This window comes from Simochromis diagramma, unplaced genomic scaffold (genome assembly GCF_900408965.1).
Source record: "Simochromis diagramma unplaced genomic scaffold, fSimDia1.1 OVJJ01000176.1, whole genome shotgun sequence".
Taxonomy (NCBI): Eukaryota; Metazoa; Chordata; class Actinopteri; order Cichliformes; family Cichlidae; genus Simochromis; species Simochromis diagramma.
The window spans coordinates 2383072-2395903 of NW_024386892.1; the positions used below are offsets into that span (position 1 = coordinate 2383072).

Genomic DNA, 12832 nt, shown 5'->3' on the forward strand with positions numbered 1-12832 from the left:
GACACAGACACTTTTGAAATTGAAAAAGCACAGGGTACGATGTGGAGACAAGGTTTATTCATCCAAATGAGGAAGATGGTAACGCAGGGTGAATGTAGACATGGATTTCTCTCTGGAAGGTGAACACAAGTAAGGATAGGAAATAATTATTCTGAGAAGTATATACTAGTATGCATGTCTATAGTACAGTATGCCACTTAATATTAGAAGAGAGCAACTGACATTAAATTACCGGGAAAGCTTAGATGGTGATGGAGGAGCATCCAACTCGGGGAATGGTTAAACCCTGCTGGGTCTAAGAAAACGGGAGGAGTTTTGGTTGGACTGTGAAACCAAAAGCAATCAAGCTCAAGTTAAATAGAACCTTTAGCAGTAATACAGCCGTGGATACTTCCAGAAGCTGCAGTAGATTTCACTTTGTTGGAAAGGAGAAACGAGGAGTTTACTTTAAACTCACGTACAGTACAGAAATATATTTGTGTATAACTGTAAAGAGTATAGAGTAGCTTTTACTTTGACCTGAGTTTAATATCAAAGTAGGGAAACTGATAAATGATGGACTCGCTACACACAGGAGAAATGCTTGTAACCTTATCAGCCACTGGGTTGAAGACACCACACCATTAAAATCAGTCATTTGTTCAGATTCCAGTTCATCATTAGTAAGTTTACAATTCAGAAAGTAGACCAGATATATTCATCGAAATCAAACAGCTGGAGAAACGAGGAGACGGGGGAGGAGGAGAGGATGACTTCATGTCTCAGATTTGGGCACACTCTTCATTTCAGGCAAACACTGGAAAGCGTGAGCACTGTGGAGATGAGGCAAAGCAGCTCGTTATATGACACTGTCGGGAAGAAGGAAGACAACGGATTCAAAACCCAAACAGAATCGAACTGAAACTAGATTTAACTGATTTAGAAATAACTCGGGAGGTTATCAGGGAATATCTCTTCATCTTAGACAAACGCATTTGTATGATAGGCTCGATCCACATGCCAGACCAGTTGTTGGGGGTAATGCACCGAGCAGCCGCCAATAAACACCAAAGAAGAAGAACTCCAGCTTCCAGAAAGCGTCGCGCGCACAGGCTGTGTGTTGTGGTTGCCTCGCGCGCGTCCGCTGGCAGCTAACAGCGAGCGGCTCTGTGGCGCTGCGCGTTGCTTGCGCGTTGCTTTCGTGTTGCTTTCGTAGCTCACTTTGTTTGTTCAGCTCATCCTCGCGGCATCGTGCGCACACTCGCCAACAACACTCCCACTGTTTACTTGTTCGGCGTGTCTTTATCAGCCGCGGAAAGGTGATGCTGTGCTCAGCGGAGGATTTTATGTCGAGCCAAAGCCATCATGTTTGCAGAACGTTAGTTCAAACTCCCGACATGAAGCACTAGCTGCCAGCTGTCTGAGTGCTTGGACCGCTTCCTCTTTCGGGCACCGAGCAGTTGTCGACGATTTCAGGTCGTCTGCGGCTCCATGATGGCGATGTTTAGGAGCTTTGTGTCGGCGAGCTCCCAGCTCCGCCAGCAGCAGCAGCCCAACGGCGGCCCGGGCTCGCTGGCAGCCCCGGCGGAGAGCATCGAGAGCCAGTTCTCCTGCCCCATCTGCCTGGAGGTCTACCACAAACCCGTCAGCATCGCCAGCTGTGCTCACACGTAAAGTAGCCGCTTGTTCTTCTGCTTTCTGCTGTCGTGCGTGGACGTAAATGACCGTGAACGGTCACTTTCATGTCCAGCTGTGGTCTTCTATCGAAGAACACATGTGTGTCTTTACAGCAGCTGACCTGAGTAAGTTTGTGTCCATCAGCATCCTCTGACGGCACCGAGCCCGAACACGACGATCCGTGCGCGTGCGTGCACAGAGTTTGGATGTGCATGCACGCGCACACTTTCAGATGACAGTAAAATGTTTATAAACGGTAACTTATCCATTCTCAGCACTACAAGACTGTCATATTAAACTATAACTGTGCGTGACACCAGTAGGCCCACTGGTGAGCCTAACAAGCAGAAGACCTAGAGTTCAATCTTGGCCTCATCCTCGGGTTGTGCCAGGAACTGGGTTCAAACCAGTTCAGCTACTTGCTGCAGAGAGCAGCTGAAAGCAGATGGAGTGTGCAGTGTTGTTCTCTCACGTTCCCCTCCACACACGTACAAAAGGGTTTAACATGCAGGACCTAAATGCCAGTCGTTTCTATTTTTAAAATGATGGCAACATTCTGTCAGTTTAAGACAAGAATGGATAAATATTTCACTAATCCAGATTTCAAAGTAACGCTCTCCAAAGGTTGAAGTGTAGCGACGAGTGTTGGTTCCACACGGGGAGATTACAGGACTCTCTGAACAACAACGATCGTCTGCTTTTAAAAACTCAGCTTTTACACGTTTTGGTCACATTTCTGACTTTAATCTCAGAATGGTCAACAACATTTATTCTCTTGACTTGGTCCTAGTACTCCTTCAGCTCATTTCGTGCTGATGTTCTGTTGACACTCGTGTTTGTGGGAGCGTTCTGGATAAACCCAGTGCTCTCAATCCTTTTCCTTCCCGTCACATTTGCTGGCTCTCAGTTCTTTGATTAAGTTGATTTCTTTTCTTCGCTCCTTCTAAGCTGAACTTTCAGCACGATGTCCCATCATGTGCATCACTCTCTGCAGCTTTGAAGAATAATTTTAGATCTTGGGCATCTGGTTGTCATCATTTCTGTTTCTATTTTTGAATAAACTGTGTTAGAGACACACTTGACCTCAGTAAAGGTGGTTTGCAGTCTGTTTCTTCCAGCCTTGAAGAGGCTGGTAAAGAGATGTCAGCTCTTTAGTGTGCTGAGACAGAAATCATTTCAGCAGCGACACAGAAACACATAATCAAGGCTCATTTTATTTATGTTGTGTCAGCATAAATGTCATATAGTCCTGTTTACATCAGGACTGGTTCACTGCTACTATCCTGCTGCAGCGACTCAGGGATGCTGCTCTCATGTTATACACTGTGCAGCATATTAGTCTTCGATTATAGTCGACTCATTAACACTCTGTGATGTCCTGGCTGTGAAATATCTGTAGTTTGGTTTATATACCTCCATTAAATAAAATATATTAAATATCCATTACATTGAATCGAACACAGATTGTATGCTGTGGAGCGTTTGCAGGCCGGGTGAGTCTGCATCTACTCGCTGTAATCCAACACAAAGAAGATAGCAGACTGCTCTGCTTCCTGGTCCCAACTCTGGATTGTCACATTTTGGAGGTTTTAATAAAGTTGGACAGATTTTTAGAAGTGAGAGCTGAACGTGTCCCTGCTGCTCTGACTGGGAAAGACCAGAGAAAACCACAAACTCCGACACTGTTTAGTTGCACACTGATTTAATGTTAATATTAGTGACCCGGGTGCTGTTACTACTGACGTGATGCTCCAGCTGAATGCAGTGACAGCATTCACCAAGCATTTATTATTAGCTGAAAATAACAAGCAGTGGAGGAATTTTACAGACCTTTCTTTTTATGAAACACTGTTAAAAAAACACCTCAGTACACAAAAAAACTCTATTGTGAAGAATAAAAATAATTATCCTGCAGAAAAATATGCCCCAGTGTGTCCCCGTGTTCAATCAATTAATGTTAGTGCTTCATATGTTTAAGACTGAGCTCGTTTTAAATACTGTGTACTCTGTTTAATGTGCAGCATCATATTCATTCAATTCAGTTCATTTGAGTTTTATTTATACAGCAAATCACAACAACAGTCGCCTCGAGGTGCTTTAGGTACAGTAGACAGTAATACAGAGGAAACCCAACAATCATATGACCCCCTATGAGCAGCACTTTGGCGACAGTGGGAAGGAAAAACTCCCTTTTAACAGGAAGAAACCTCCGGCAGAACCAGGCTCAGGGAGGGGCGGGGCCATCTGCTGTGATTGGTTGGGGTGAGAGAAGGAAGACAGGATAAAGACATGCTGTGGAAGAGAGACAGAGATTAATAACACGTATGATTCAGTGCAGAGAGGTCTGTTAACACATAGTGAGTGAAGAAGAAACACCCAGTGCATCATGGGAATCCTCCGGCAGCCTACGTCTACTGCAGCATAACTAAGGGAGGACTCAGGGTCACCTGGTCCAGCCCTAACTATATGCTTTAGCAAAAAGGAAAGTTTGAAGCCTAATCTTGAAAGTAGAGATAGTGTCTGTCTCCTGAATCCAAACTGGAAGCTGGTTCCACAGAAGAGGGGCCTGAAAACTGAAGGCTCTGCCTCCCATTCTACTTTTAAATACTCTAGGAACAACAAGTAGGCCTGCAGAGCGAAGTGCTCTAATAGGGTGATATGGTACTACAAGGTCATTAAGATAAGATGGGGCCTGATTATTTAAGACCTTGTATCTTTAAATCAGATGTTTATAGCAGCCGTCCTTTATGTAAACTATTGTTCATGAGCTCATAAACACAGGACTACGTCTTGATTTTTTTAAGTATATTTAAATTGATAGATATGTGTTGAAGTTCTGTGTGCTGGGGTCTGCACTCACTCAGCTGGGCTCTTGTTGACTGTTGGCATGCTGTCTGTGCAGGTTTGTTTAACTTGTTCAGTCCTTGGTCAAGTACAGGAAGGAAGAAGGAAAATGAATAATCAGAAAGAAGAATAGCAACACCCATCTGATCATTAAGTGCTTGAGCCACAAATTTGGATGGTTTCCTTTGGGTTCCTCTGAGTTTTGCTGCCACCTGAGCTCAGCTAAATATTTGACAACAGCTTTGAATGAACTGCAAGTGGAACTTCTGTATGTTTTTTCTGTTTTAGTCAGACTGCAAAGCATTGATGAATAAGAGACATGTGACTTTTATGTAATTACCCAGGAAACTTAAAAACAGCCTAATTGTGAAAGAAATCCTTTGAAGATGGATTTAAACGAGAGTGAGAGTGGAGGAGCCAGCAGCGCTCTGCTGCTCTGAGTAAAGATGTTACCTTTGCTGTTTGCTTTTCCAGGTTTTGTGGGGAGTGTCTGCAGCCCTGTCTCCAGGTGACCTCACCTCTCTGCCCCCTCTGTCGCGTGCCCTTCGACCCCAAGAAGGTGGAGCGGTCGTCCAGTGTGGAGAAGCAGCTGGCTTCATATAAAGCACCCTGCAGGGGTTGTAACAAGAAGGTAGATAATGACTGTTCTAGCAGATAACAGACCCCCACAGTGTTATAAAAATATTATTTGTTGCACAATTCACACTGTGAATGTAAATCTTTTCTTTTTTATTTATAGTCTTTGGCCATTTGTGCAAATTCAACTGTGAAACTGAAAAAGGAAATAAACGAGTCAAAAGTGATAATGGGTGAAATGAAAGTCACTATAAAAATGGACGACAGTCTGAGAATCAGAGTAAGATGAATAGAAGTGAAGAGCAGACTAAACGCCCCGCCTCCATGCAGTGTCACTGTGACTCTTTACATACATGTACAGTCATAACCCCAGGTGTGTGCGTGCTTTCAGGTGGCTCTAGTAAAGATGAGGTCCCACATTGCTTCATGTTCCAAGGTGCAGGAGCAGATGGCCAACTGTCCCAAGTTTGTTCCTGTGGTGCCCACCTCCCAGCCTATACCAAGGTACCCACACTGCAACATGTTCATGCAGCACAGCTGATACATGCATGCATACATGCATACATGCTCAGCTCAGTGTCTTTAGATGAGTTTCAGAGAAAAAGTAGCAAAGGTAGAGAAGACTCAATCTCCCATGAACCACAAACTGACACATAGACATATATGTGTGTGTGTTTTAATCTAGTTATGTTTCTTTGTGGTATTTTTGATGATTATTGAGTATAACTCGTAGATCGTTTGACATGTAGACATCAGTGCAGTGTGGAGATCACTGAGGCCCGGCTGCTCTGATGCTACCTTTTAGGGAAGGTGTTTCTGATCTTTAGATAAGACACCGTAGATTCTCTGTGGCGTTCAGGTCAGCTGAGTGGCTGGTCGGTCAAGCACAGTAATAACATGGTAATGCACTGTAGTCAGGTGCTACATCCAGGAGAGGAACTCAGCCACGACTCTCCGTGGCCCCGATCTATGGGCCACCTTGAATGCAAACAGCTAGAGATCCAGACACCACCAGGTGGAACAGGCTGTGATCCAAACAGAGTGTGAGTGGGCGTCCCAGGAGGTAATAACACACAGAGTCCACCACCCACTAGATTGCCGGACACTCTTTTTCAGCTTTGCTGTATCTGGACTGTCTCTCTAGCAACTTGTGGCTGATGTGCACCACTGAGTGCTCGACCCCTCACCCCGTGGGACAGAACGTTCCCACGTCCTCTGTTTGAGGCATCCAGCTGCAGGATGAAGGAGTGCGAGTCCTGACAGGGACCAGAAAGAGAGAGCCGATTATTCTCACATCGGCTTCTCTGACCTCCTGTTAAACCTCAAATACAGGGTCTTAATAACCTGGCCCATCACTGTCGCACACACTGTGCTTCGCTGTCAGAGTGCTGACTTGTTAGTGGTTCTCAGCAGACACCATCTCTACTTTTAAAATTAGATTGTATTGAGGCCCTGACCCTGAACGCTGCCTTAGTTCCAAGTGACCGAGGTGATCAGAACATGTGAGGTGAGTGGACGGGACAGTGGCCTCGCTGCAGGAGTCCTGCACAAAACTCAAAGCAAGAGAAATGGCTTCAAAACCACAACACTGTGATCTGACACCAGAGACAGCAGGTCTCTGTCACCGCGACGATTGTTGTCACGTTTGAGTCCCATCCAGATGGCCCCGCCCCTCCCTGAGCCTGGGTCTGCCGGAGGGAGTTTTCCTTCCCACTGTTCCCAGGTCCTCACAGGGTCTGACTGTCGTTGGGTCTTTACCTCCCTACATAAAGCGCCCGAGTTCACTGCTGCTGTCATTTGCTATATAAATAAAGCTGAAGTGAATGAAACAGGAAGTCTGTTCAGCAGCAGGTCTGTGGCGCGTGTCCGCCAGCGTCACGTGGTACTCTTACTCTGAATACTGTGAAATGAAGTATTCAGACGATTCGAGATGGGTTTCTGATTCTGATGTGCTTTAAGCGTTAAAATTAAAATAAAATGAAATATTTCACTTAGTTATGAAAACGTTACATGTTCTGTGTTCTGTCGTTGACACACTGTTGTGTTTGTAGGCTGTGAAGGTCAGTGCTTTGCAAAGTGTCAGCTTGTAGAATAAAATGTGAACTTGAGAAAATGTTCACAAATATGTAGATGGATGTTTACACAAATATACTCTGAGCTGCAAACTTGCAATCCAAGTTTTATTGATAGTTATGAACTCAGTTTTTGGACTCGGGGAAACTTAATATTCAGCATCCAAAGATATTTTGGACAATTTCATGGTGGGAAGAGCTCGTGTCCCAGCACAGCTGTGCACGAGTGACTTTAATCACCTCACCTGAATGCAGCCGTTCACACCATCATTTCACTGGATGGATTTGAGGCACTTCTTAGAACCAAGCTCGATATTTTGGATTTTTTAGATCCAAAGAAACCAGTGTGACCAATCAGACCCTGCATTTGGCAGCAAGTGCAGTCGTACTGCACACTGGTAGTGTAAATAGCAGTGTGCACTAATGCTGTGTTATCTGAGACGCTCAGCTAGCTGCTGCTCCGGGTCAGTCAGCTCTCTGTGCTGGCTCGTGGTGGACACAGGACAGCAGGGACACCTGTTGGCCCGTGTCCCCACCACCCCCACCTGCCTGCTGGAGCTACAAGTGCAGTTTGGTCACACAGTGAAGTGTTGCCAAAGTGCACATGTGTGACCCACAGCTGAGCCTTCCTGACTTGAGAGGCTGTGATCACAGACCTGTAGTGTGAGGGAGTTTGCAGCTCTCAGTGTATTTGTGTAAATGTCACGTTTGTGACTTTTTCCAAATAGAAGTTCAAATTTGTTGGACACATTTTCCAACAGCGTAGCTGCCTGTGAGACTGGAAACATCTGTACATGTTCAGCTTCACTGTGACACAAATGCACACACGTCGGCCCAGCCTTGTGATAATTTGTGTGTGTGTGTGTGTCCTTTTATATGCAGCAATATTCCAAACCGGTCAACATTTGTGTGTCCGTTCTGTGGGGCCAGAAACCTGGACCAGCAGGAACTGGTGAAGCACTGTATGGAAAACCATCGTAATGACCCAAACAAAGTGGTGAGATAGTGACGACTGCACCAGACTGTCAAACCGTGTTTGTATCAGGATAACATCAGCACCATCTAGATTATCTCTGGGTGTCAGGAACAGAGTTGCCTTTAATCTGTCCGTGAAACAGCCGCACAAACGTCATTTTGCCTCGCAGTTACAGTTCTGTTCCTGCTCCCACTGACTTCCTCCTGAGGTTCCTGAGGTGTTAATGGCTGTAAGGTGTAAGCAGTACAGAACACAGATTTCCAGACTACCACACTCACTAATTTCCTGTTAACACGTGTCGTGTGGCTCATCTCCTTTGTTCGGCTGGATTCCCTCCTCACCTCAGCCCTGTGCAGGCAGTGTGATGGTGCGGTAGTTAGAACTGCTGCTTCTCACCAAGCAGGCTTCTCTGTGTCTGCAGAGGCGCTAAACTACCTGTGTTTGTGCAGTAGATGCAGTAAACACGGCCTGTAGTCCAAAGAAAAGCTGGAAGCTCGGTCAGACCAGAGAAGCCTTATATAGAGATGCCAGTTTGCACAGGTTTCTATGAGAAAGCCCACACACACTCATCTAGTTGTTTTATATCCACAGCTTCCTGCCTGCTGCACCTGTGATGTGTGTGTCCTTTAATGGCTGTGTGCTCGTCCCTCCAGGTGTGTCCGGTGTGCTCAGCCATGCCGTGGGGAGACCCCAGCTACAAGAGCTCCAACTTTCTTCAGCATCTTCTCCACAGACACAAGTTCTCATATGACACGTTTGTTGTAAGTCCAGAGGAACCATTGTTCTTTAGAAATGACATGTTGTTGGTTTTTTAAAAGAAAAGATTCTTTGTGCAAACACACAAGGACAGAAATTCTGATCTGTGTTTGCGAGCAGTTTGGAAACATGATAATTCAGTTTTATAACGACTATATAACGACTATATAACGACTATATAACAACTATATAACGACTATATAACGACTATATAACGACTATATAACGACTATATAACGACTATATAACGACTATATAACGACTATATAACAACTATATAACGACTATATAACGACTATATAACAACTTTATAACGACTATATAACGACTATATAACAACTATATAACGACTATATAACGACTATATAACAACTTTATAACGACTATATAACGACTATATAACAACTTTATAACGACTATATAACGACTATATAACAACTATATAACAACTTTATAACGACTATATAACGACTATATAACAACTATATAACGACTATATAACGACTATATAACAACTATATAACGACTATATAACGACTATATAACGACTTTATAACGACTATATAACGACTATATAACGACTATATAACGACTATATAACGACTATATAACGACTATATAACGACTATATAACGACTATATAACGACTATATAACGACTATATAACGACTATATAACGACTATATAACAACTATATAACGACTATATAACGACTATATAACAACTATATAACGACTACATAACGACTATATAACGACTTTATCAGAAACGTGCTTTTAGCCGATTGTAAGTGTTCTGTAATAATATTAACCAGACCAGGTGCAGGATGTCTGTGTCAGGGGGCCTCACCCAGCTCTGACTGCTTTCAGTCTGAATGTCGATCCCACTTCCACTGAAGGCGTGGTTGGCAGCGTGGCCTCGCAGGTCAAATACGAACCGCAGGTCAGACTCTGTAGTCGGTGCACTTGGTGACTAACTGGGTCAGATCTGTTCATTTTTAAGGCTAGAGTCACCTGTAAGTGATATGCTAATAATACAAAGGTTTTTACCTTTACTGTGGGCTGAAAGGGGAACGTGGGTGTTTTAATAAAGCTGAACACCAGATGAAATCATAATGATGACATAATCAGATCAGTTGATTTGTACTGTTTCTGCTCCTTCCAGGGTCGGATCTTTGAATTGTATTCTCAGGAATATTCTGAGGGATTTCAGACATTATTGGATGATTCCAATCATTTCATGCTGTATATACATTTATATGCTGCAGCTCAACACATGAGTGAATGTCTCATTCAGTTTACATGCTACAACATCCTGTCTCATCAATCCCATCTGAGCTTGTGATTCCAAATCAGTTGGTGACAGATTGATTATTGACAGGTTCTTAAATACAAGAATACTAAAGCGTCCATGCAAAGACCCAGAACCTGCATCCATCATAATCTGAAGGCTCCGTGTAAATGCACGCAGATTTATAAAGCTCCAACACTGCAGTTTACTCAGGCCAACCTCTGTAGACACATCCTACTACAATCTGCACTCTGTGGATAAAAGCATTGGGCTGCACACATTCATTTTTGAATTCAGGTCATTTTAAGCCTATTTCCACACGAAGCAACGTATTCTGCTGTTACAAGCATCTGTGAACGAATGGATGTGTGAACAGGTCATTCAGTGACCTCCACACACAGACACACACATCCACTATCAGCTGTAAGTCATGTTATTGCAAAGTGGAAGGATGTAGGAACCACAGTATGCCGTCATGAAGTGGCAAACCAAGTTATAGGGCGGGGCTGCCAAAGTACGTGTACGTATGTGTACATGGCCCCGTACTTTTTGACCAATCGGTGGATGGCACCTAAAGCGCCCTGAGGCAGCTGCTGCTTTGATTCGGGGCTGTATTAATAAAGTGAATTGGCACCTTGTGATCAAACTGAAGCTGCTGCTGCAGAGTGTGTGCAGCTGGACAGAAACTCTGACTGAAAGAAAAGTAAAACATGATCATTTATAAGAAACAAAATGAAGAAAAGTGTCTTTGCAGAAATTCAGACTGTAAGGTTGTAAATCCTGACAGTTCAACGACCTGAATCACAGAGCGTCTAAACAAAAGCTCGTTAGACTGGCAGATACATTCGTACAGTAATCGGTGCTTTCTGTATTTGGTCAGGACTACAGCATCGATGAAGAGGCAGCGCTGCAAGCAGCTTTGGCGCTATCACTGACGGAAAACTGACCGAGCTCACACCGCTGCCCCCTCTGCACTTCTGCCGATCCTGCTGGGAGGTCGAGGCCATCATCCACCCAGCAGACACAGCTGAGCTGGCCTGGTTCATGGAGTGTGTACAGGAGCTCCACCACAGACTGTGGACTGGTGGTCAGTTTGGAAACATTCGTCACTGCTTTATTTGATGATCTGAAGAGAAAGCTGGAGAGTTTTCAGCAGGTCCAGTGGCTGTATTCACAGAAGTTATATTAACCTGTTTGTTTGTTTTGAACAATCTCAGCAAAACCTGAAACATGTTTGTTTTTTAAATAAATTCCAGTCTGCATCTTTGTGCTCCGCCCATCGTCAGCTTCACTTCACAGCTGCAATAAGGGTCACTACCTTCCTGAAGACGACACATACTGCTGATGTCAAACCCTCAGAAAGGTCAGGCCTCTGACTGGCTGCTGCTCGAGGTTAGATCTCAGAGAGCCAGTGAACCCAGCAGAGTTCAGCTAACAAACCTTTGCTTGGACGTAATTCTGTGGTAAGCTGCTGGGAAGCCACTGAGTGCTGATCTGCTGGTTATCTGCTCAGCACAGCCACCCTGTGTCCCTCCTGGCAGAGCAGGTCACCTACTAACTGGAAGGTTGGTGGGTCGATCCCCGTCTGCTCCAGTCTGCATGCCAAATACCCTCGGGCAAGGGCCTAGCCCCCGTTGCTCCCCGATGCATCCGTCTGTGTCAGACAGAAAGCACTTACACACAAGAAAAGTGCTTGTTGGTGTGAACGAGGCGAGTTTAGAAAGGTGCGAGTTTGACGCTCTGTTGAACCTGATGCAGCCAACGTGTTTCTGCAGCTTTGGACACGTCTGTGTTTCCTCTGCATGTAACACGGCCGCAGCACGACCTTCCTGTTGTTTCCTGCACTTTTGTCAGGTTTAGTTTGACAGCTGATGAAATCTTTGAGCAGGTCTGACCTGCGAGCAGAGGAGCGTCAGTGAGCAGCCGATGCTGAGGTTTGATGAACTGTTTTCATTGTTTTGAACGTGGCTGCCATTAGGTCACCATAGCAACCTGAACACAACAGAGTTATGTTCAGTTTAAAGTCGTCGGCGAGTAAAATGAACTGTGGTCAGCCCACACGTGATGTAATGTGCACAGACTCAGCTGGACGATGTCAGACATGAATGTCGAGATTTTAAGATGTGTCTGCGTTTGAACGTGGTGGAGTGTCTCCAGAATAAACATGTTCCTGCTGGGAGCACGAAATAAAAATCATGATTCACGCGGTTTCTACAACATTGCCTTCTTTGTACTTTCCTCTATTGCATGTTCCTCTGACGGTGTTTCTGACTGCACGCGTGTGCAGGTGTTTCCTGTTTCCACGTGAAGCTGAAAGCCCGAGTTATCCACCGCCGCTCTCTAACTGGCTTTTAACCAGGAAGCCTGGCTGTGCAGAACGAACTGACTGTAATGTAATTTCAAACTTTGTTTGGTTGCACCAACACACAGCTGGGAAGGTTTTCTGGAGCCTGTTTATTACGTGGTTTTCAGCTTTTTCCTTTAAATACTGATGTATCTGCATCTCTGGTGGCCTTCCAAAATTCTTTGCAGTTTGATGAATCTTCTTCATTTCTCACACTATCTGGCAACAAGTGTGAGTTGAATTAGCAGAAGAGGCTGCACGGATGCACAGACAGATGTTTTTCAGTGTTTCTCTCCAGGGTTTCAGGCACTTTGTCCC

At 44.6% G+C, this 12832-nt stretch overlaps 1 protein-coding gene across 3 annotated transcripts; it reads left to right on the plus strand.

The window, feature by feature from the left end:
• Positions 1 to 1136: 1136 nt before the first annotated feature.
• Positions 1137 to 12387, plus strand: LOC120734849 (E3 ubiquitin-protein ligase RNF166). 3 transcript variants are annotated; one of them, XM_040033894.1, is made up of 7 exons: positions 1152 to 1649; positions 4975 to 5131; positions 5240 to 5356; positions 5468 to 5580; positions 8031 to 8145; positions 8778 to 8885; positions 11051 to 12387. In XM_040033894.1, the coding sequence occupies exons 1-7, from the start codon at positions 1471 to 1473 to the stop codon at positions 11114 to 11116; spliced, it is 855 nt and encodes a 284-aa protein (XP_039889828.1). In that variant the 5' UTR covers positions 1152 to 1470; the 3' UTR covers positions 11117 to 12387. The 3 variants fall into 3 exon arrangements, with proteins under 3 accessions (XP_039889830.1, XP_039889828.1, XP_039889829.1); XM_040033896.1 differs by lacking the exon at positions 8031 to 8145 and having other exon boundaries at positions 1137 to 1649; XM_040033895.1 differs by lacking the exon at positions 5240 to 5356 and having other exon boundaries at positions 1167 to 1649.
• The last annotated feature ends 445 nt before the right edge of the window (positions 12388 to 12832 follow it).